This window comes from Talpa occidentalis, unplaced genomic scaffold, assembly GCF_014898055.3.
Source record: "Talpa occidentalis isolate TD23 unplaced genomic scaffold, MPIMG_talOcc4v2.1, whole genome shotgun sequence".
In the NCBI taxonomy this organism is placed as follows: domain Eukaryota; kingdom Metazoa; phylum Chordata; class Mammalia; order Eulipotyphla; family Talpidae; genus Talpa; species Talpa occidentalis.
Window position 1 is genome coordinate 134,254,887 of NW_026555331.1, and position 25,683 is coordinate 134,280,569.

Below are 25,683 nucleotides of genomic sequence, written 5' to 3' on the forward strand. Positions count from 1 at the left end.
ATGTCCATCCAGAGACAAGGGCACAGGTATTTGCAATCCTCACTCCCTCTCTCTCAAGAAAGACCTGAATTCAAATAACAGAAAGTTATTTCCGAGATTACCTTCATTTCACCCTAGAGTCCCATTCCAACTTACGAAAGCTATAAATCTCTTCTAAAGTCCTTTGTATTAACTGAGATTAGCTGTGTTTCCTCTGTGCCCTGCAAGGTATAATGGTGGTCTTGGCAAGCTCTCCGGGCCACCCATTCATTCAATCACCATTTGTACATGCACAAAGCTTTGGATTATCTCCCATCAAGAGGATTGTGTTTCACCAGAAAATTTCTCCCATAGTTATTGGGTCTGTTTCTTTTCATTTGTTTCTGCTGTTCTTTCTCTTACTCGATAAGAGCGACAGATAAAATCTCTGAAAGATATTTCCCCTCTCCCTTGAGCTAAGTCAGTGCCCAGATTCTATGAGGGAATGACTAACACTTTCTGAACTATTAAGGCGTCTGTGTCATGTACTGTCCACACCAACATAAAATGATGCTGTCCCCATTTTAGAGATAAGGAAACCCAGGCACAGAGGACTGAAGTGTCTCTGTTAGGTCAGATTATCTCTTGACTGACTGTACGTTCTGTCCTCTCTGCTTCCTTCAGACTCAAACTTTCCAAAGGCTCCTTGTTCTTAGAACACAGTAGACAACGTCCATTTCCCTCAGAGTAGTTTCACTATTTTTCTCCCTTTTCATTGGTGCTCACAGCATGTTCATTATTATTCCTCAAAGAAACAAAAGCTGGAATTAAGGTTTATGAAAGATGTGTGTGCCCGCAGATGTGCGTGCGTGTGTGTCACTGAGAACAGAAAGCCAAGGTAGACTTTTCTCCTCCTCTTGGGCCCTCTCAATGCTCCAGGACAGGGTTCTTCTAAAGGGGAAGAGCTTCCAATCACATCCTGCTGAGGCAGAGGAGCAAAGGCTTGCTGGCAACTGGTTGTTAGTAACAGATGCAGGAATGCCAGATAGGAGAGGAAAAAGTAGCCCCTGTGGGACAGGAGCTGCTAATTTTGGAAAGACTGGCAGCGGCCTTCTCACCAGAAGTAGCTGGGAGACAAATACTCTCTCCTTTGCGTTTTAAAAGATGAGCTTGCTGGAACTTTTTGGGCTCAGAAAAGGGCAGCATACACTTAGCAAGTGCTTCTAAAATGTAAAGATAAGGACCAATACATTCAATCTACAAAACAAAATATTATATAACTCAGAAAACAAGTGTGCCCTGGTTGGGGATAAAATGGGTAGGTGCATTTATCATTCAGGAAAAATATTTCTCAAGTGTTATTTCAGAAAACAACAGTGTAGACATGCAAGGCATAATGACTGTCTTTATTCAGCACAGGATAGGGATTTTTAGTGCATTCTGCAAACTCATAGGACTGGTATGAAAACTAATTAGCTCATCCTCTATAAAGAGGTTTCAGCTCACCAGGAAAGAGGCCATCCAAGACCAGATAAAGTGGCTAGGCTTCGATTTGTATCTGCATGTTAATCTCTTAAAGTACACCTCATCCTGGTTTGAAATGGGGCCAGAATGGCAAGTCTCGCTCTGCTTCCCGAGCCCTGCTACCACAGATATTTAATAACTCAGCGTCAGCAAGATCTTGATTTAATACCTGCCCTGAGACAGTCAATCGATTCATTCTCGAAACGACCTCAAAATTACTTCCTTTCATGACAAAGTAAATGCTGTCATCTCTGCTTCTCTGTGGCTCAAAAGGTAGAGTGTTATTTCTACTAGTCACCAGAGCACATGATAAAAACAACTAAAAATTGACCAGAGAATTTAAAATATGGAGATGCGATACCAACACTGAGGCACTTAACAGCTTGCACAAATACATTCTGGGTGCCTACCACACTCCAGATGCTCTTCTGGACCGTGGGAATACCCAGTGAGTAATGAAAATAAACCCTGTGCCCACATGTAAGTTATGTTCTAGTAGAGGAAACGTACCCATTCCTTCAAGCATTATAGGTTTATTAACTAACGGCCTCCTGTGTCTAGAAGACCAAATTGAATAGAAAGTGCTCTCCACTGTGAGGCTGTGGGAATCCTAAGAAAACCATCCCTTTCAGAATATGTGTAAGAACTGAGTTGGAGGCAGATGAGCACAGAGAAAACTTAATCATCTAAAACTGGTGTTTGCAAACTTTTTCTGCTGAGAGGCGAAGACTAAATATTTTAGACTTTGTGGGCTATTTAGTCACAACCATTCAACTGTGCCAGCGCAGAGCAAAGCAGTCCTAGATAATGCAGATGAGTAAGAATGTTTATGGGCACCAAGATTTAAATTCCATATATTTTCATACAGTGTTGACTTTCCTCTTTTGATTTTTTTCAGTCATTGAAAAATGTAAAAGCTCTTCTTAGTTTGCAACCTGGACAAAAATAAGTGTTGAATACATTTGGCCCGTGCGTCACAGTTTACCAGAGACCCTTGAAAAAGAGCAGATAAGAGGTCACGACAAGCTTCTCAAAGAAGGTGACACTTGATCTGGATTTTTTAAGAATAGAGAAGATACCAGGCTAAAAGGAGGGAAGTAAGGGGAGTGAGGAATGAGAAGGACATTTGAGTTTGAGGAAACAGTTGAAAATCATAGGGTTTTTTTTTTTTTCCCCCCCCACTGGAAAACATATTTTATTTTTATTTTATTTTTTTTTTAAATAATAAATTTTATTTTTATATTCCCCCATACAATTGCAAACGTCCCATTTTGATCCCAATCCTTCCCCTCCCGCCCCCCACCCCCCAAAAAGTGTCTCTGGTTCATAGTTTTTTGTTGATTTTGATTTTCACTTTCTTATATTCATTTTCCTGGTCCCTTATTTAAGTTTTCTAGATTCCTGCTAAAATCACAGGGTTTTTATGTACTTCTCTAAAAATAAGGAGTTGGTTAAAAGGTTAGTTTCTCAGTTCTTGCCCCCTTATATTCATAATGTTGGTGAATTAAGGATAGAATTCATTAAGAACCATTTGATGGACTACTACATAGTTTCCGTGTGAACTTTTTATGAAAATGGTACATGGTCATATAAAAACATCAAAAGAATGGTGGTAGGAGATTGACAGGGACTACAGCTAAGGGGAGAAATCAAATACTGTACAAAAATAAACAACAACGTGGGCCTCCCCAGTGGAGCAGTTGTTGAGCTCTGGGTTGCGAAGCTGCCCGCTGCCTCTGCAGCGCCGGTTCGATCCCTGGCTGCTCCCCGGCCACCGGAGGAGGGTCCCACATGGCGCACAGACCTCTCCTGCCGCCCGCTGCTCCCCTCAGCAGTGTACTTCATCAGTCTGCCTGTTCTGCTCCCTGCTCTGGCTCTGGTGAATCCTCTCACCCTCCCGCGCTTCTGACAGTACCCAGTGCTTGTATAAATAAATAAATAAATAAATCTTTTTTAAAAAATAAACAACAACGTAAGAAAATTAAATAGTTTCATAAAAAATAATTAAATTAAAAAAACTTAACAATTAGAAAGAAAATACCAATCAGAAAAGGAACATAAGCAATCCCCATAATCCAATCCACACAGAACAACTACTGAAAATGCTTTATGGTATCCTTTTAGATTCTTCTTAATACATATTTAAACACACACATAACTATTTTTTTCCTTAAAAAGAAGTAGATACCGGTTTACCACACACCATATTTTATTTAATCAATTACAGTCACAGTTGGCAATTTAGGTTATCTTGATTATTCCCATGAAGTTAGATATTTAGTTCGTTCCAATACGTCTTATTATTTGGTTGTTCCGACATCCAACTTTTTCCTAAAGCCCTTCGAAGAAATGATTGACTGAAAATCAAAGCTAGAAAGCTGTCTCCCGGAGAGGCAAGCCTTGCAAAGCCTCATTGTGGTGTACCAAAACTGGAATTTAGGTTTTAACCAAATTGTCATGTTTACCAATTTTCTCTCAGCCAAATTATATGCCAGTCTGAACCACAGAGGCGTGCATCAGTATGATGCATTTCCAAAAGTCTGTGCATTTTCTACATCTGCATAAAAATTCCAGGAGGGGCTGAGTGTCACAGGCACCTGTTCCGGCCACTTCAGTGAGTAAACTCAGGAATGTGGACTTAATTATGAAAGTCATGGGGAGCATCAAAATATTTCAAGAGGAGGAGTGGCGTGATATTTATCTAGCTTTAAAAAATATGACCTGCGTAACCCATGCACCAGGCAAGGCCCAGGCTGGTGGCAGCAAGACCAGGTGGGAGGACAATAGTAGAGCTCAGAGCACAGTGGCGCGGAAGTGACTGGGATTGCTGCATAGGTGTGGAGATCAGATCAAACAGGGCAGAGACTGAGAAACTTGCACTGCAGAGTTTAGGAACTGGTTAGACGCAGGGGCAGGGAGCAACAGAGAGGAGTCTCGGTTGACACTTCACCACCAGACTGGGGTTTGAGTAGATGATGATGACTCGAAAGCAAATACAATAGGAGGTTTGGGAGGAAGAAGGTGAGTTTGGTTTTAAAATATAATGTCTGAGGTGCCTGTCTGTTTAAAGGCATGAGTCTAGAATCGTGGGGGTGGGATTTAGGCTGGAAAAAAGGATTTGGGGGTCATGTAGTTAGAATGACATTTAAAGGCAACTATAAACCAGAGACACTCTACAGCGGGGGGGAGAAGGGAGTAGGATCAAAACAAAGGTGGTGGGAATTTTACAGGGACTATAACCAAGATGAAAATGCATACATTGTGCAAAAATGAAAAATGATGTAAAAATATGTAAAATAAATTTAAAAAAATTAACAAAGAATGACATCTAAAGATGAGGGTTTAGGTGAGGTCTCCAGGGGAGAGCGCAGAGAATGAGTGTGACCAGAATAGGCAGAGACACCAGCCCACGGCCCAGCAGAGGGTCACATTCCGGAGGGAGCCGTCAGCAGCATTTAAAACGCCTCAGCGAGCTCTGGCGCTTGAATGTGTTCCCTTGAACTGGTGGTCTGGGCCAGGGCAGTGGAGATGGTTATCAGATGTGGGGGCAGATTGGCTCCCTTCCCTGAGATGCAGAGGGGCACTGCAGCGCTTCAGACACAAGAGTGCTGCTCTGGGAAGAGCCTGAGGGTCCCCAAATTTTTCCTGTATATAATTTTTATTTGGTGTGAAAAAGAAAAGATGCATTTATATATATATATATATATATATATATATACACGCACACACCCACACGTATACACATATATGTCATTTTTACTTGACATGAGAAAATATTTTTATTTATGGATGAGTTAGTTTATATATCATTTATATGTTTATTAAATATTGTAGTTAAAATATATATTTCTCATATCAGGTAGGATGAGGCGTGTTTGTGTAATTATGTGTGTATATATACACACATAAATCGTGTCTAAGATCTAGACAAAGCCAACTGTAAATCTCATGCCATCTGTGACAGGTCAAAGTCTTCTGCAAGAGCTCTGAGACTTCCTGGCTAAGGGGGTGGGGCCTACAGGCGTAGCTCTTGTGATCATCTCTGGCTCCAAGCATGCATCTGTAATCCTGTGATTTAATGGACCTATTCCAAACCACATTGGCTTGATGTAGCAATCAGTTCTCTTTCTTGATTTCCACAGATTCTGCATTGCATGAAAATTGGGGAAATGAAGGGAAGGTGGCCAGTCCAGCAACACAATGACCTTGAACTGAAGATCAGGTGTTGCTGTGATTAGAAATCCTTTGGGTAATGGACCAGAGAGATTTCCTACCCCCTCCAGTGGCTATTTAATCCCATATTAATGGTCTGTGTTTTCTTGCTAGTTTGTCACTTGCTTCCTCTTCTTCCCTCATAACTTTCCACATGACTATCCTCCCTGATTACTCTTGGAAATTCCAAGCTCTTTTCACTCTGTTATATACAGAGTGAACTGTTGAACAACAGTTCCTTTTCTGAACAACAGTTCCAATCCACCTTTCCACATCCAAACTGTCCAGTTAAAAAGCCTTGTCTTAATGGGAGTCACTTAAAGTTATGGCTGGGAATAGACTTTCTCCAATTGGGTCTGCCCTGGTGGCACAAGGGGTTAAGCCTCAGCACTATGACACTATCCACAGCCACTACAGCACGAGTTCGATCCCCGGCCAAGGAGCTAACCCACATAGGATGCAGCAGACCTCTCCTGTGTCGCCGGCTGCTCCCCTCAGTAGTGTATTTCAGTCAATCCACCTGTTTTGTTCCCCACTGTCCCTGGTGAGTCCTTTTACCCACCATGCCTCTGGCCTGTACCCCAGGTCTTGTATGCATAAATACATAAATCTTTAAAAAAAAATAGAGTTCTCCCCTTGGGAAAATGGTATATCCTCTCCTTGACCATCACAAAAACCTTTATTGAGTCACTCATCATCTGCTATCTGAATTATTGCTTCCTAATTGGTTTCTCTCTCTCCATTCTCCCTCACCCCTAATTTGTCTTCAGCATGGCAAAGAGATATTTTTCCAAAATGTGATTCTGATCACATCTGTCATCTGCTTTAAATTCTTCAGTGGAAATTCATATTCTACAGAATGAATTATCTTAGCAAAACAAACATGCTCCTGATTATCTTTTTGCTGCTTCTTCCATCACTTGTTCTCACAGACCATGCGCCTTATCAAATCACTTACAATTCATTGAACAAGTGACGTCCCCTCTCAATGTGCATCTTTTCACATATCTTCCTGTCTGGAATTCAGCCTCTCATTCCTTATATCTTTCAAAAGAGACCATGGAAGATGAGTAACCTATTGACCCAAGGAGAAGGGGAAAAGGCATTCTTCTACAGAGCTTCTATTCTTCTTCACTCCCTCGCTCGCTGGGTGACCTCATCCACTTCTATCTGTAAATACCACTCATACAACCTGAGTCCCAAATCCTTACTTCCAGCATAAATATGACCCCCAGGAGTCTAAATTTCCTGCAGTCAGAAAACAAACATGGTCACCCGGATGTCAGATGTAGTGACATCTAGTGAGGAAAAAAAAATCCTTGTGTAGGCGGGACAGGCAGGACAATCATTGTCTGGCCCTGATGATGGTGTTCGGCGGTAGGCAGTAACCTAGACCCCACAATGGCACTTGAATGTCACTGGGGTACAGGCCAGAGGTATGGATGGTGAGAGGATCCACCAGAGATAGAGTGGAGAGCAGAACAGACAGATCTACTGAAATACATTGCTGAGGGGAGCAGCGGGTGAGGCAGGAGAGGTCTACTGCGCCATACGGATTGCTCTTTGGCCGGGGATGGAACTCTTGCTGTAGTGGCTGGCAGTAGCTGGATAGCACTGTCTTTAACCCCTGAGCCACTAGGGAGACCCAAATGTCATTATTGTCAAAAAGGGCAGAGAAAGGCAAGGCAAAGGCACTCCAGACTTGAACTAGGGAGCAGACAAGGAGTTAAGGAAATAATTCAGATGGATGGATCAAGTCTAGGAATAAAATAGAGTACCAGTCACTGGTTCTGTCTGGATAGATCAAGAGTAAATGACCTAGAACACCTTCTAGAAACATGGTTCCTCACATGGCTAGGATTTGGGGACAGTGCAATAAAAAGGGGATATATCAAAGTCTTGGCATTGTACAGAATTTGAAAACTCCATATGACCAGTATTGCTCTCACAAATATTTATTCTGAATTCAAAATGTTTTTGTTTGGCCAAAGGTTTATAGTTGACAAAGTTACAGAGGCAAGATTGGTCCCTAGCACCTGGAGGCTAAGAGGCTAAGAGGCTGCAAGGATTACACAAGTAAGGAACAGCTGATGGAAGCCTTCCCTGAGTGTACACTGGAGGACCAGGGTTCCAAGAACACCTGCATGCACTCTCGCTGGCCCCCCTCCACCCAGGACTCTATATCCTTCCCATGTGTGGTCTGGTTACATGGTGAGGCTGTGGTCATAAGCGGCTGTGCAGGATACAGTCGGGAGAGGTTCCAGATAAGGCAAGAACTGACAATGTGGCGAGAGAAGTCCTGTCCTCTATAACCTTCCTGAGTTAAAATGAGTATAATCTTTAAAAGCCTAAGTCTTGAATTCATTAGATGAAATTTCACTCCAAAGTGGAGGTTTTTACTCATATTATCAACATGTTTGTATACTTTTCTGCACACAATCACTTGCTCCAGATTGAAATAGTGTGTAACTAGCCATACAATCTTTATTTCAAGTTAAATTGCCTAAGTCTACTGACAACACAACTTTGATGGAGTCATAGATTTGGGATATTTTAATTTAGGTATGTAATCAAAAAGTGTACCAATCTTCACTGATCAAAATACTGTTGTCACTAGCACAAAGTGCTAAAATTTCCTCTCCGAAAAATCAGGTGATCCACATCACTGTCACAGAAACACAAAACCAAATCATCTAAAGTCACTCTCAGGGTTCAATTTGACCCCTCATTCCACAATTTATCTTGGGCTAATTCCTGATCAAATTGGGGCTGGGTGGTGGCAGCACCCCAGATTAAAAATTGGTATAGTCATATGAACAATAATTAAACAAATAGCAGCTCAGAGGAACTCTACATTGAAGCAAAATGTGGAACGTTAGAAGGGTTTTTGACATTTAAAGGAAATGTCAGAAGAAAAATACCTTTATTTATATGTATTTGTGAATGTTTTTCTAGAAGTTATACTTCAAACTCCTGCAGCTCTTGCTTCATCAATATGTAACCAGGTGGGAGTTGGGGAGATGACACAGGGGACCAGCAGAAAGACGAAAATATCACACTCAGGAGGAACAAGTTAATATTCACCGAAGCCCTGATTTATTTTTCTCTAAATTCTGCCAAGAATTTTCAGTTACTCTTTACAGAGATGCCCAGAGGAAGTGTGACAGAAATCTCGCCTGTCGAAGTTTTTGGGATGGATAACTAGGCTTTACCCCAGAAGCTGTCACCAGTCACAGTTGTTTTAAAAGAGGACAGTGGGCCTCCCTGGTGGCGCAAGGGGTTAAGCACTGCACTATGAAGCAATCCACCGCCTCTGAAGCACAAGTTCGATCCCCGGCCCGCCAGGGAGCAATCCATAGGGCACAGCAGACCTCTCCTGACTTGCCCGCTGCTCCCCTCAGCAGTGTATTTCAGTCAGTCTTCATGTTCTGTTCCCCACTGTGTCTCTGGTGAATCCTCTCATCCCCCTGGGCCTGTACCTCAGCTCTTGTATGCATAAATAAATAAATATTTTTTTTAAAAAAAGAGGACAGTGGTATGGCAAAGAAGAAAACTAGCCTTTTAGTGGGGAACTTAAAGTGTATCTGCACATGTTCTCAATAGTGCACACTCAAAATTTAGAGTCTACTGTGACTTTAAAAAGACCAAAAAAATAAGCTAAACACATCCAACTTTTTCTCAATGTACAACATTTGTAAATTAAAAGTCACTGTTGGGGTTGATAAAAATATGAAGTGGAAAATGCTTAAGGAAAGAAGGCAGACTGGCAGATATTACTTCAAGTTCAAGACTGAGGCAATTCCAAATAAATTCTTCTGTAATCATTTAAGCATTTGGGATTACGCAAACATGCCAGTTACCTAATTTAATACTTCAAATGGAAAAAAAAAATTTTAATAGTGATGGAGTGAGGAGGGGATTAGAAATGAGCAAAGCAAAGACAAAGTACACAAGACATTCTACTCGCTGAAGGCTTTAAAAATCTGAGGCTGTTCTCATTGCAGAACTTGCCTTTGCTAGCTGCTGGTTTAGCTGCACATAGTTTATTTTCCTTTCTGTTGTAGTTTTGTGCTTTTTTTTTTAAAGAGGCATGTATTTTTATTTATTTATTTATCTGTTTGTTTGTTTGTTTGTACATGCACTGGGTACAGTCAGAAGGACGGGAGGGTGAGAGAATTCACCAGAGCCAGAGCGGGGAGCAGAGCAGGCAGAAGGACCGAAGCACACTGCTAAGGGGAGCAGCGGGCGGCAGGAGAGGTCTGCGTGCCATGTCGGATCCTCCTCCGGTGGCCGGGGAGCAGCCGGGGATCGAACTGGCGCCGCAAAGGCCGTGGGCAGCTTCGCAACCCAGCGCTCAACCGCTGCGCCACCAGGGAGGCCCAGTCTTGTGCTTTTTTGAAAGCAAGGGGTGACAGCATTTCTCTTCAGGCTTAAGCACGTGCAGAAGCAGAGAAATCCCGAGATTTCTGCATCTGAAGTACAGACACGGAGTAGTATTTTTGTATTTTACCCAGACCATCTCCACATATTACCAAGGCAGAGGCCTATAGTGGCTAAGTCCACGGCCTCTGTATTTAGACTTCAAGGTTCAGCCCTGTTGCTTACTATTGAACTTTGTGCAAATTATTGAAACCAAGTTTCCTTTGCTTGCCTGAAATATTAGAATTACTTCTTAGAAAACAGCTCAGACAGTGCCAAATCATTTAAAAATGATTTTTCTGAAAGAAAAAACTTACAGTGATGGACATTGTGGGAGTTGGGTGAGCATGGCTTTGGGATTTCGGAAGCACCTTAAATGGCTTCATCTTTATCATCAATAAGTAGTCTGGTCTGAAATTAGATGGGCGCCCACATTCCAGTACCCTCTGCAGAAAGGATAAGCCAGAAGTCAGAGCACACACTATACTGGGAATTGCAAACTAAATGGACAGGTGTTCACTGTGTCCTCTGGAGATCATGTTTATTACAAAAAGACTTGCAGGGGCTGTAAACCTAATGCCAGCGAGGCCCCGTATTTGCCAATTTTATTACTATGACTTAAAAAAGTTCAGGGAATTTTCACTGTGCCCCCAGTACCCCATACCAACTCACAACTCGCACATAAAACCAAATGCTTTCCTGTACAATTTATACCTCCTGAATTGCCTGACAGTTACTGTTAATTTCTGTGATGAGGGGAGGAGAGAATGGGAGACTCTCAAACAAAAACTGGATAAATTTTAGGAGGGGTTAGCAGAATGGAAGCTATTGCTATAATATTCAGAGAAAGAATAAAGCTGGACAGTGATTTAAGGGGACACATTTTCAGGAGAAGCAGCAGCTTGAAGACTAGGAAGCAGTTACAATTCCCTGAAACCTGTTGTTTTTTCCAGTTTTCTGTTTGAAATTGTGCAGGAGCTCTCTCTATCTTTTGGGGAGTTGCTGTGAAAAAAAAAATGCCAATGGGGATTTGGGTCTGAAAACCAAACAACTTGGAAAAATGTTTTCTACATTATGAACTTTACAGAGCTTTATTTTTGTTCCTCCAGAAGACTTAGAACAGCTCTGGTAAGTCAATTAATATTGTTGTCAAGGTGAATACTTATTCAGGTCAGTTATTCTAGAAGAAATAATCATCTAAAGATTACCGGTACCTATATTTCATGGAACAGTGCTGAATATAAGGATTTATGTATGTCCGAAATTCCAAATGGCCCTTTGTAAAAAAAACCACCATGGAGATATGTTGCCTTAGTATTGACAAAATGATACACATATATTACCACATAGTATAAATGTTTTAAACTCTCCCCAGGTTGAGAGAGAAATTATGCAGCAATTCAATATTAACAATCCTGCATTAAACAATCTATAGCCAGCAAATCTTCAAATTAGCCTAAGTTTTCACCACTGAGCCTATTACCAGTCTTGTGGGGAATGATTACAAATATAAATCTTCTCCTATTTTCCCCAAATGTTCTCCTGAGATGCTGAGTGCAGTGACATAAACTTTCAAAGAGTCAGGACCTATGGCTATTTCTCAGTCTAAGTGGAGTCAGCTAAAAACTGTCTTGTACTTGGATAAGTTGTTTTTAATTTCCACAGATGAGGGTTGTTCTGTAAATATTTTATATACATCAGTGTTGCTCCTCATGCACACAAACACAAAGATACCCACCTTAACCCTAAGTGGCCTCAGGCTGGCATCTCCAGCGCCCTGCTGGAACCCTCAGTCAAATGCTTCACAAGTATTTCCAACCTCTAGTGTCAAGATTTTTACTTCCTCACTACTGCATGCCTTTCTGCCATTCTTTCATAGTCCCTTGGGAGCACCCTTCCTGCTCCTGGTCCGACTAAACTACAGAAATTCTGAGAGGGTGGGGGCTGAAGAGGGGAGAGCCTGATTTCTTAGTCTTTGCATTACGTAGTTGCATGAATTTCTACCACTACCCTGATCTTACTCTTACACCGGTATATGGGATGAGAGATTTGTTTTAGTCTGGGGTCCATTTCCAACTTAAAGGAAAAAAATAATTTAAAAATAGTTTGGTTTAACAAAGGACCTTAAGATAGCAACACTTGAGTGCATTCACCTAATTTTGAAAAAAGAGGAGATTTCAAAGATTTGGGAACAAGATACAGAAAATTTCCTTTCGGTTTTGTTCCTTCTTGCTTTATTCACTGGCTCCCGTTAATGCATTTGAAAGCTTTTGGGGAAGGTGAAATGCTCAAAAAATTCCTTTACTTTTTATAATGCCCACCTTTTCCAGCAATTTTATGGGACTTTCACCAACAGGAAGACACAGCAATGGTTTGCGCGTGAATAGTGCGGTTTGACTGTAACGTCAAGAAGTTCTTGTGTAGGATCATCACTGCAGTTCTCTTATACACTACAAACAAAACCAAGATACGAAGATAAGGCTACGTCTAAGCATTAACCACCATGAAATGGAAAGAAAACTGTTTCTCCTTCCTGAGCTATCCTACTTTGTTCAACAACCCACCAAATCTCACTTGAGTTCAATTATACATAATAATAGGTGAAGGAGCCTCCCTGGCTTAGGGGTTAAGCTTCAGCACTATCACCACTGGGAAGTGAGATCTATCCCCGGCCAGGGAGCTTACCCACATGGCACAGCAGACTCCTCCTGTCTCAGCCACTGCTCCCCTTAGCAGTGTATTCAGTGAATCCACTTGTTCTGCTCCCCACTGTCTCTGGTGAATCCTTTCATGGCCTGCATCTCTGGCCTACATGCGTTACTCTGTGCATAAATAAATACATCTTTTAAAAAAAATAATAGGTGAAGTAAGCCTTACAGAATCAAAATTAAACCCCGATGCTGAATAAATGGTTCTCCCTACCTCTTTTCTCCTAAGCAAGTTATTGCGATAGTCGAATTGGGAAATGAAGACACGTGAAAAATATTGACTCCCATCAAACCATTTTTTCTGCTGAAAAACAATGTGATTAAAGTGCGAAGTAGAAAAGGCTGTTGAAAGGATTTGGGTGGAGCTCAGAATTTCTGTCTTGGCATTTGGCCTAACTGGCTGAAACCCTGTCAGGTTGACCCAGATGTGTTGGCTGCAAAATTTTGGGGCACTGGTAAGCATCTAAAGCAATTATTTGGTTCAGAATCTACTTGAACTTTCTAAACATCTGTAGGCATTTGATCCTTATAAGCATGTTCCATAGCACACAGTCATTCTACCATGGACAAAGCAAGCCCATTTAAATGGAACCTAACGTGTTCCATTTAGTTGGAAAGAAATGACAATTCTAAGATACTTATTACTCTTATAATTGTTTAACTACTAATGTTAACGATATCACAACACTTGGCAAATATCCACAGCAAATATCCACAGCTCAGAAGATAAAAAAAAATTTTTTCAGTTGAATGGACTGGTTGTAAACTGAGCTTCAGCTGAGAAAAAGTTGGAGTGCCTACATTTACATTCTTGTTCCAAAAACATAATATACAAATTTGCTATATCATCAGCTTCTTCCTACATTTCCATCTTTCAAAATGGAGCCTTGTTACTGAGTGTTCTCCCATCACCGATCTTAAAAATCTGCTTGCAAACACAAACACAAACACAAATTCTTTTCATTCTCTACCTCCTTAGTCCCCTACCTTAGCTGAAAAAGAAAATGGTTTCACTTTAGACTCAGAAGCTGATCTAAGGAGGCAATTAAAATTCTCTGTTTACAGACAACTACAGAAATGTGACATTATGAATAGCTTAGTTTCCTGAGTTAAGTGGACATAATGCCCTTTTCTTGCATTTATTTTGTTTCTCTCAACACCACAAACACTAGACATAAGTTTTATTTTCCTGCCTCTTTTCCAATAAGGGTGAAGTACATGCAACCAAATTGGAATCTCCCTTCGCTCACTAGTAGGAAAATCAGGAAGTTGGATTTAAAGTGCTCAGCTTGTTCTTGTGCTCCTTGGAAGAATTCCCAGGCTTTAAATTGACAGTGCAGCTGTTGACTGAAAAATATGCAGAAAGGTTAATGCATTCTCAAACTAATTTTCTGGCAGGCAAGTTAATTATAAAGGCTTATAAAATACTTGTTTAAATAGAAGTAATGCCCCTTTACATCCATAAGAAAATGATTTGGATGTAGAATCGAAAGCTGTATTTTATCTCAACTCTGTACTAAATGACAGGAGTGTCCTGTGATGACTGAATGCTTGGACAATGTAGGGTGACCGCCATCATTGAGCCAAAGTATGATCACATGCTTCGGAGTCAGAGGCCAGCTCCTCAAAGCAAGCCAGCTTTCCCAGGCAGAGACGGGAACAGGACACTGGCAGCTTCTGTCAACACCCACATGATATGTGAGAAAGGGTGAAACTTGTAGACACCTTTCAAAAACAAAGTAAATCTGCAACTTATCCACAAGTTAGGAAAAATAGAGAAAAGCAGTAAATAGAACTGTGTGCATGCAAAGAATAACTGAACTAGTTGGCAGAGCTGGCTTCTAGTATTAGCTCCCTCTAATTGACCTAACCCACTCTGAGTATGTCTAACCTCACTCAGGAGATGAGAGGAGGTTAGATATGACTCCATGGTCTTACACTTAAGACGTATTTCAGATTTTGAGGAAGGGAACTTATGTTACTCTGCTGGTACATTTAAATACCTATCACATAATCTTAATAAATAGTTGCTTAAATAGAGTGATATTGATGCTTAAAAAATTCTTGTCTTTTTAAGATTTATTTATTTATTTATTTATACAAGCACTGGGTACAGTCAAGAGCGTGGGAGGGTGAGAGAATTCACCAGAGCCAGAGCGGGGAGCAGAGCAGGCAGAAGGACTGAAGTACACTGCTGAGCGGAGCAGTGGGCGGCAGGAGAGGTCTGCGTGCCATGTGGGACCCTCCTCCGGTGGTCGGGGAGTAGCCGGGGATCGAACCGGCGCTGCAGAGGCTGCGGGCAGCTTCGCAACCCATTGCTCAACCTCTGCGTCACTGGGGAGGCCCCCCAAAAATTCTTAAGTCTTGATGAAAATTTTCACCCATCTAGCACTATCTAAAATGGGATTCAGATCAAGATATGCCAACCTATTCAAGACATAGTGTTGACCCTATGGTAAGTTTAAGAAACCTTGGGGGTTACTAAAAAAATTAAGGGACCACTTCAGAATTACTAGAAATTTCCCAATACAGATATACCTGCCTAAACTAAGAGCCACCTATAAGTTGTTATATTTTACTCAAAATTAGTGTATTACATATAGTCATCTGTCAATCTTGGTGTTGTACATAACCTTTCTAGACTTACACCAGACTTCTGTGCCATTAAATATTGTAATAATAGCAAGTATGATGTGTATTAAAAAAAAAAATCCCAATGTATATTTTTATAATCAATGGCAGATTTATCTAGATATATGTGGATAAATCCAGAATCTTAATGGACTTACTCCCACACAGCGATGGAAGATAGCAAATACCACATACGGAAGTAAAGGCAGTCTTAGTATTAGCTGAAAAGGGTTCCCCATCTATTCATAATAGCCAATTTACTATACCTTTTTTTCCCACTGAATTCACTAAAAAGCAAAGTTTTCAAAAAATCATGAATAAAAAGCCAAGAGATTGCAAGAGACTGCTGTTTTGGAGGTGAGATGTGATCATGTCAATAAGATAAGTGTGCAAAGTAAAATTTCTTAACTTTTTCATAATGTTCTTTCTATTGTACCATATGAATTGGTCTTGTCTCTATACTTGTCTTTCAAGAACTACATTCCTATACCAGAGTAAGTTATTTCAGGAATTTCTTTGTAAATATAATGTGACAAGAGCAAATTCTTGGGCAATTTCTCTTTAAAAAGTTTCTTTAGTACATTTTAAGTGTTCACATTTATACAATGAAACTTTTTAATAGAACATAATATTCTTGAAATGTCTGTTAAATTTGGCTAAAGCTCTTAGAAGACATTTTGCAGCATCCTACACACTGGATTCCATAACTCAGTTTAGTCTCCAGACACCCACTTGTAGCAGGGTCAGTAGAACAAAAAATTGTATTTATCAAAAACTGAGTTTCCTGTTTAAAGTAAGCACTATCCTTGATATTGTTTATGAAGAACTATTTAAGTCCCACATGGAATGCTACATTTGGTTTTTACTGAAACTACCAGTAAACTCCAATTTCATTCTGACTTAGGAAACCTCAGTGTTTTTGGCATGCGAAAGAGCCAGTCGCAGTTTGACCTTGCAGTGTGAAAGCTCTGTCCACCGCAGCGGCGGCTTCCAGGGAAGCTGCTGAGCAGCTGTCATGTTTCCCTGCAGAACAGGGTGTGACATTCCTTTGCTCGCCATGTTTATTAAACGGCACACTCCAACTCTCAGGGCGTGCAGTTGGCTGAAACCTTCAACCATTACCCTTTACTTCTGTGTACCCTTTACTACACAACTGAAATTTTTTTAATCCATTTTAATCTCTTAACAATAAACAAATGAAAACACACTATTTTATACTATTTGGGTCAAATTAATTTTATTATGCTCCATGATGAATTGCCACCAGTGCAACATCCTATTCACTATACATTTCAAAAAAAAAAAAAATAATTCACATACTAAACAAAATTTCAGTTGATAAATGGAAACGAATGATTGAAAGTCTTTATGAATCTCATACATACAATATGTGGCTAGCTGAAATTGTCTATCACATAGCATTTAGATATAAAAAGCCTCATGCTAGTTTGTTAAACGCGAAGGCTACTAGACAATCATTTAGCTGTAGTGTATTGTTGGAGGCTTTCGGACAATGCACAGGTACAGAGCTGCCCACAGTGCAGGTGGTAGAAGACTGAAACATGCAACCTTTACATCAAAGTGGATTTAGTCTTCATGCCGACTGAACTCCACAGCAGCTGCGTTTCAACCAATAGTAATTTAGACTTTGTGCAGCAACAACAAAATGTCTTTTTTTAAAAAAGGAATAAACTCAATTACTTTATACACATCTTACATGTTTAAAATCGTGTTTCCACCTCCAAGAATTGATATCATGTGCTCAGAGCAGCTTCTGATCATTATACTAAAGTTAGCTGGAAAACCCTGAATTGCTTGGCCAAAAGTTAAAAGATATCTTAAATTGGCAATACCTTTAAGACATTTCTAAGATAGAGGTTTTTTATAACGTTGAAAGGAAAAATAATGGAAAATGTCTAACGTTGTTTAAAATATTTATAATGTTCTATTTTACCATTTGCACAAATTCCTAACTTCATTAGTTAGTAGATGTCCAGCCTCATCCACACCAGACTCACTGAGCTGAAGCCACAACAAAAATGATAGTAAGCAGAAAAAGGTTTCCAGCAGCAGAGGGCACTGTTTTGCAAAAAAAACAAAAAGTCTAGAATCTTCCCCATGTGCTTAAATTACTCTTGCAAAGAAGGTAACATCTTTGAATAACTTAACTATTTTACTGCACCACTTACTGCTTTCAGCAACAAAACCTTTTAAATTATTTCTTATGATAACTAGATGCATGATCACTAGAGATTATGTGATAACTGGTTAAAATTCAAGCCACATCTTGCAGGTCCAGCCTGTCAAGATCATGCCAATACTAGATTTTGGTCGGTACAACAATTCTAGAGAGCTTAACTTTTAGTTGGATATTGTGACTACAGTAATGAAATACATTTGGAACTACATTCTGCTATGACTCAATGTGAGAAAAATATGTCTGTATTTAAATCAGATCATTTTTCTACCTAAAATTTAAAGTAGGTAGGTTTGATAATTAGGGCTATAAATATGAAACAACCACCTTCAGGCAGATTAGTGTATTGCAGAGAGGCAAGGAAACCCTAATTTTAATACATCATTTAGTATACATAACATATGTACAGGTTATAACATTTAATTATTTTTTTTTAAGTCTATCATTCAGTTATGTGTTCCAAGAAATTTGACATTGGGACAACCAATTTTTTAAGGAAAATGTGACCCCCTTCACCTGACATTTAACAAAAACCTTGAAAAATTATCAAAATTAAGAAATAATAGCATAACAGATAGTATATACTGTCTCCAACTAGATTAGACTTTTATGGTTGGTATTTCTGAATACCCCAATGAATACAAACTGTAAAATTAAAATACTTAACTTTGTACATTTATAATGTTCTGATTTTTATAGTGTTTTAACTAGTGATGTAACCACAATGTATAACCTCCTTCAATTCATGTAGAACGAAAATTACCCCCCTCAACTCAAACTTAATTAACTTTTTCAGTTCATTTCAGAATACTATCAAAACATTTTTCCTTTCATTTTTGCCATAAAGAGCTTGTCACAGTTACTATAGCATAAACATAATTTCAATCAAAAAAAAAAAAAAATGAAAGGCAGCTTTTTCCCCCTGTCCACTTGTGTCTATCTGTGCAAGCTTCCTCTTCTTTCTTTTCCCTTAATAAACTTGTCTTTTTAAAAAGTAAAAAAAGAAAAATTCAGTCAAGTACAGGTATGTAAGGGCTCCTTATAATTCCAGCCTCCAAATACCACTGCTGTCTAATACAGGCAATACTGCTGTAAGGTGTTACTGACTAGTCCCCAGTAGCATCTCCAAAGTGATTTTATGTAGAATATATTGCTAAAATTTATGGAACTGCATCAGTGTAGTGATGTCCAGAGAACTGTGCAATGTATCAGCTTCAACATTCATGTAGCATTGTGTTCAAAATGAAGGGGCTAAATAAACTACGGTTTGCATCACTTCAAAAAGAATGTAGTGCTATACTAGATTTTAATAAGAAAATTTAGGTACAGAAAAAGTAGGGTATGAAAATAGTGTCTTCCTTCTGGCATTATAACTAAATTACATTAAGGTTTTTGTCAGTCTCACACATAATATTTAAACTCCCTTGTTGATGGAATGGAAAATATTCACAAATTAAGTGAGCATCCTGGTGTAAACTTGCACACAATTAACAGGGAGTAGCTTTGTTATGAAAAACCTTTACAGATTAAATGAGGTATTGCACAGATTAATTAAAAAAAGCAAAAAAGGCAACAAAAATATACAGCAAATTGGTAGAACATTTACATGATAATTTTACAGAATCCATAGACAGAAAGTAGTGTTTAGTATTTCACCTTAAAAATATATATATAATATATAGATCAGTCTTCCCATTCATCATCATCCTCAAAATCTTCTTCATCATCTTCATCCTCATCTTCATCTATGAGAGAGTCATCAAGAGAAAGCAATGAAAACACATGTATAAATAAAATAACCATAATTCATGGGTGACAGCTCAATTATTCAATTTCTGAAACACAAAGCAGCTGAATCTTGGAGGAATCTAGTTACTTAAGTCAGTTTAAAATGAACCTAATACAGCTAAAGAGTACGATGGTGAGTTCAAGGTGAGTTCAAGATTAGAACAGGATCAGAAGGCTTGGGTTCTTGTCCTTAATATCTATGTAACAATTTTTAACCTGTGTGTTTCTTTATGTGTAAAATCACATCTGGGTTGGTGCCTCTGAATACTGGGCTCACATAAGGCAAAAAATCAAACTACCTTCTCCTATTCTTCACATGGATTCTCAAACTCCAAACTTAACTTTTTTTTTTTTTTAAGATTTTATTTATTTATTTATACAAGCACTGGGTACAGTCAGAAGTGCGAGAAAGTGAGAGAATTCACCAGAGCCAGAGCAGAGAACAGAACAGGCAGAATGACGAAACACGCTACTGAGGGGAGCAGCGGGTGGCAAGAGAGGTCTGCGCGCCATGTGGGACCTTCGCCCGGTGGCCAGGGATCCAATCGGCGATGCAGAGAGGCTGTGGGCAGCATCGCAACCCAGCGCTCAACCCCTCCGCCACCGGGGAGGCCCCAAACTTTTATCTCCTGTGCCAATATGCTTTTTTCTAATCCTGACAACCTCAGTGAGGCCCTCACAATTACTATTACCATTTTCTCATTGTTTAAGCCAAAAAACCTAGAAATTACTATTGATTGTTGTTTTTTCACCATCCCATTTCTAATCCATCATCTGCTCTTTCTCATCACTTCCACGCTACTCGCATACCACCATTGTATCTTACTTGGAATACTGAAACTCTACAGTCCCATTTGTTTCAGAGCAATGGGGTGACACCTAAATTCTAAGTTTTAAAAATACCATGTTTCTATCATTCTTACAATCTTTCAGTAATTGACCACTGTTATTGAATACAATCTATTACCTAACTCTATAAGAACGTGTAAGATTTTCCCAATTACAATCTTCCCCAAGCCTCTACCCAAACCCTCATAACATTGCCATCAATTCACGGTTTATAGTAACAACACCTTCCTTCTACCCCTCAAACATGCCAAGCTTCTATCTGCTTTACAACTTTTGCAGTAGCAATTCCATCTAGCAGAGCCTTCTCAACTTTTAGGGTCACTCAAAAATCATTTCCTCCAACAGACCTTTCCTAACCATCGTATGTAAAATATGAATGCCTCTCGTAACAGTAACCACTACCTAGAATTCTTGTTTTATTGTAGATTTACTGTCTTCACACTAGAATATGAGCTCTGGTACAGCAGAGATATTGCCTGTCTTATCGCTGAATCCTCAGCACCAGAACAGTGCTTCACAGAAGCTTCCAAATAAACACTTTAGTAAATGAAAAAAATATTTAGATGTGATCGAATTTTATGAACATACTTCTATACTATACCAACTTTCCATAACTACTAACCTTTAAAAAATATATACCTCATAAAAACTACAAAGATCAAGTTTGTACAGTGAGATAATAGCTGAGTAATCATACTTGGTAATGCTTCAGTAAAGAGTCAGTAAGAACTGGATATATGGACACAGAGGAACAGTGTACAGGACAATCTTTTTCCTCCTGTAACAGAGATTGTTTGAAGGCTTCTACAAAGAAATACTTGGAATTCTGGCTATCGGAACATGGAAATATACAAAAGTGAAAGAGGTACAAAGATATTTTCCCTTAGTCCCAAGCCAAATTTTCACTTTAATAATGACAACAATTTCAACAGTCTTCTCTTACCATCTCAAGCTTCTGCCATATTTCTCCACAGTTCAAAAATGTCCTCCTCCATGCCAGTCATTGTATTCATTCTGAGAGACACTGAACACGGATAGACGAGGAAGAAATTGTCCCTGCCCTCAAGTGTCCTGAGTGGTGTGGCGATACTACTTTTGCTCAAATAAATGCTGAATGTTCTCTGACACCCAACCAGGTTGAAAAGGTAGAGTAAGAAAATGTGTTATCAACACTATCAATTTAGGTAACCGTATTTTTCTTTTCCTTTTTTTTTTTTTAAAGAGGCATGTATTTTTATTTATTTAGTTATTTGTTCGTTTTGTTTGTTTGTACATGCACTGGGTACAGTCAGAAGCGCGGGAGGGTGAGAGAATTCACCAGAGCCAGAGCAGGGAGCAGAGCAGGCAGAAGGACCGAAGGACACTGCTGAGGGGAGCAGCGGGCGGCAGGAGAGGTCTGCGCGCCATGTGGGACCCTCCTCTGGTGGCCGGGGAGCAGCCGGAGATCGAACCGGTGCCGCAGAGGCTGCGGGCAGCTTCGCAACCCAGCGCTCAACCGCTGCGCCACCGGGGAGGCCCAGGTAACCGTATTTTTCTATAATTATTACTATTAATTGCTATGTCTTGATAGAACACTTGAGCACCAAACAGATTAGAATGTCATTCTAGAAGAAAATTTGGTTACTTACTGATTTGACTAATGCAAACTAAGAGAATGCTTTCAAGCTCCTGTTAATAACTGTCTTTAAAGAAAAGTAAAAAATTCAGCTCACATTGTTAGGATACCAATTCCAGTTTTAATTTCAGTGACAGGGAGAAACCTCTCTGGGACAAGGCCAAGGAAAAACCAGAGCAGGCCATCCCGATACAGCCTCCTTTGCTGTGCTTGATTCCTGGCTCTTGTTTGCCTGATTGCTCAGACATTCGCCCTAGATGGTCACCCAATCCTCCTTCAAATATTTCATCATTTGGCCCCTAAGATACTACGTTTTCTAGCCCTCAGGCCTTGTTACAACTCTTTTCTACATAAACCTACTTCTTCAGGATTTCATCCAGTTCTGTAACTTCTAATATTTTGGATATGTTAATGACATGCAAATTTACACTAACAACCCAGAATGCGCCTCTGAATTTCAGACTCATAACAAAATGCCTACTCAACACCTACATTTAAAATGTGTAACTATTTCAAATTTGAAAAGCATAAAACCAAACTCCTGATCTTTCCTCTCAAACCTGCTCCTCTACTCCTTCACTGAAGTTAATTAAAATTTCAACCTTTTAGTTGCTCTCAGGCCAAAAACTTTGGGGTCATCCTTACTCTTTTTTTTTTTTTTTCCCCTTCAAATCCTACTTCCCGCCTATCAGCAAACCCAATATGATCCTCACATTTAAAATATATATAGTAGCTAAGTTTTCATGGGTGTTACTAACCTGATTCAAACCTCCGTTTCTTGCTTGGATCATCGCCACTACTTTGGGAAGAATCTTCTACCCTTTCTACTCTTATCCTTGCACAATGACCTCATTGCTGTTCCAGTTTTAGGGACTTTGCACTGTCATTGTCACCTGAACACATCTTTGAGAGTTTTCGACACCGTTCACTCCATTCCTTCTGGTCTTTTCCCAAATGTCACCTCAGTTAGGCTTCATCACCCTATTTCAAAAACTCAGAGATCAGACAAACCTCTTGAATTTCTTGTTACAAGAATGCACAAGAATGAGATACAGGAATCTCAAGACTTGTTTCAAGATTCTTTGCCAGGTATTCTATTGGTATATCCTGGTATAAGAGACTGTTGTTTTCCTAAAGTTGTTCTTCTGATTTATAGTGATTACTAATTTTTGGTTATGGTGTCCAGACATCATTAAGCTTCTGACAGATTCATTACAGTGGAAACAACTTTTAAAAGTATACTCTAGGGCCTCCCCGGTAGCGCAGCAAGTTGAGCGCCATGCTGCAAAGGCTGTCCGCAGCCTCTGTAGTGCGGGTTCGATTCCCAGCCCACCAGGGAGAAACCCACATGGCGTGGCAGACCTCTCCTGTCTAGCCTGCTGCTCCCCTCAGCAGTGTCTTCGGTCCATCTGCCTGTTCTGCTCCCCACTCTGTCTCTGGTGAATTCTCTCACTCTTTGTTACCTCTGACCTGTACCCCAGTTCTTGTATAAATAAATAAATCTCTAAAAAAAAAAGTACACTCTAGAATCGATAAATGTTTCAATAGGATGGGGAAAGTGAGCAAAGAATGGGATAGAAAATAAAACCAGTAACAAACTTTATTAAATTTAGATATACATATGCAAATATACCTGAAGAATGAATGGCTTTGCTCCTTTTCTGCATCACTTCCATTAATGCACCCACAATTCCTGAAGTGGGTGCAGGTGTCGGTGGTGTAGATTCTTGGCCATCAGATACCTTGAAAAAGTAAGTCAGCAAAATTCAGAAATATATCACTAGAAAATTCTTCTTCTTTCTAGTAAGCTTTATTTTCTTAGAATTACTTATTTTGTAAGTAAAGGAAAATAAACAAGACAAGCAAGTCCAGGGCAGGGGCAACTTAATTAAGAAGAAATAAAGTGCTGTCTAAAGAGAGAACTATGAAAAATATAATTCCTCTCCTCCTTAATGTATACCGTTAGTATACTTCCAAATTTAGAATAACAATCAAATCCTTTCATGAATAATACTTGCCTGACAAATGAGTTTCATCTGTTCTTTTCAGTGCACAAAACCCTAGCTGGTGAAACGATACAGCTGTTCACACAGGACATTTTATTTTGTAAAGTTAAGGTAATATTTAAATTCCTCAAGTTGCTGGATGAGAAACACACTTACTATATAGTTAGGTGCAACTGAAAAGTTCTCCTAGAGAAACTCAGCTTTCCTAATAATTCAAAATGAACCTCCCTTCTCCTTAAGGACACAAGTTAGGAGGCTTTCAAAATGTGTCTACTACACCAAGCAACTAACTTACTTCTATCTACTACAAACTACATGGGGGAGGGGTAAGGAGAGGGGGTGCTGAGGCTATCAATATACAAGTTTCTCATTAAAATGTAAATTCAATACAAATTTATTCCTAATTCCAAGACTCCTAATTAACGAGAGAGAACATGGAAGTCCACAGACATTCAAGAAAAAAAATATTCAGAAAGTACCGTTCTAAGTAGACTAAGTTTTTAGACTGTAGATTAACTATTATTGGTATAGAAGCACAAAAATGAAGACAACACAAATGGTTTCTGAGCTTTGAATTTCAATATGAGGTTTTCAAAGATGTATAACAGCAGCAAGCAGAAATATTTAAACTCCCTTTAAGCAACGTGGTAACACAGCAGAGAGGACTGCAGGAGAACATCACTGTCATAATGAATCTTTTGAAGCACTTATTTGGACACAATACTATCTGAGGTTCTATGGACACGGAATTCAAAATGCATGTAAGTGAATACTTATGTATTTCCTGCCAGCACTTTAAAGTAAATCTGTGGTTTTATGTTAGTCACATTCATCACAGGAGAAATTGATGATTTACATAAAATATTTAAAGAAACAGAGATTTCAACTGTAGAGGGGTTTTTTTTTTTTAAATAAAGTAAAATTATGGACTCAGACCTCATGTGTAACACAAAGGTGATTTACTGGTTCTACGCTCTGACAAGTCTCTAATTACAACCAAAGGAAAATGATTATTTAAGATAAAAATGACCTATCATGCTAAATTTAGAATGAAAGACATTTTTCTCTCTAAAAGAAATTGAGATCAATTTACAGGGTTTGTTTTACTGGGGGGTGGGGAGGCTGAAGGGTTGGGAATAGGAAAAAGTGATGGGAGAGTAGTTAGGAAATACAACTCACCAACTTTTTAAATTAAGAAAAAGGACACAACTGAATTAATTAAATATAAAGCACCTTCTTATAAGCACTAAATGAGAGAAAAAGAAGTTGGCGGTGGAGGAGAGAGGAGAAACAGAAAAAAGAAACAAAAAGGCAGGTTGGGAATGGGAACCCTGCACGGTAGAGTGAAGCAGGAACAAGCACCGATTCTAAGGGAAGAGCTAAAATCAAGGGACCCCGTTAAACCTGCTGTTCTCCTAGGCTGTGGTCATTTTGGCACTAATTCTCCCTGCTAGTTATTTAAGTTCTTCAATTGCTCTTGAGAAAGCTTGGGAAAGAGGACAGGGTGTTTACTCACAGGCTGTCTAAGTGTCATCCCTAATGCATACCAAGAAAAAATTCAGATACATTTAAATACCCGAAATTTCTTAAGCCTATGATAAAAGTGTCCCTTTTGTAAAAGTATGGAAGAGGTATCTGTTATTTATATTTCCAGAAAGATGTACATGAATGCAAGCAGGTTAGGCTGAAGGGTAAGGGCCTACCACTGATGCATCGATGCAGGCTGTGGCCTATTTTATGTAACCTCAAAGCCAAGGATGATTTTCACATTTTTAA

The 25,683-nt window shown here is 39.4% G+C and overlaps 1 protein-coding gene across 1 annotated transcript in view; it reads right to left on the reverse strand.

Moving 5' to 3' along the window:
* Positions 1 to 13,478: 13,478 nt before the first annotated feature.
* The window catches only part of WASL (WASP like actin nucleation promoting factor), a 59,545-nt gene continuing 47,340 nt past the window's right edge, over positions 13,479 to 25,683 (reverse strand). Inside the window, 3 exon segments of the mRNA XM_037512527.2 lie at positions 13,479 to 14,168; positions 19,306 to 19,394; positions 23,535 to 23,643. Of these exon segments, the coding sequence (XP_037368424.1) occupies positions 19,333 to 19,394; positions 23,535 to 23,643 (171 nt within the window). The 3' untranslated portion in view covers positions 13,479 to 14,168; positions 19,306 to 19,332.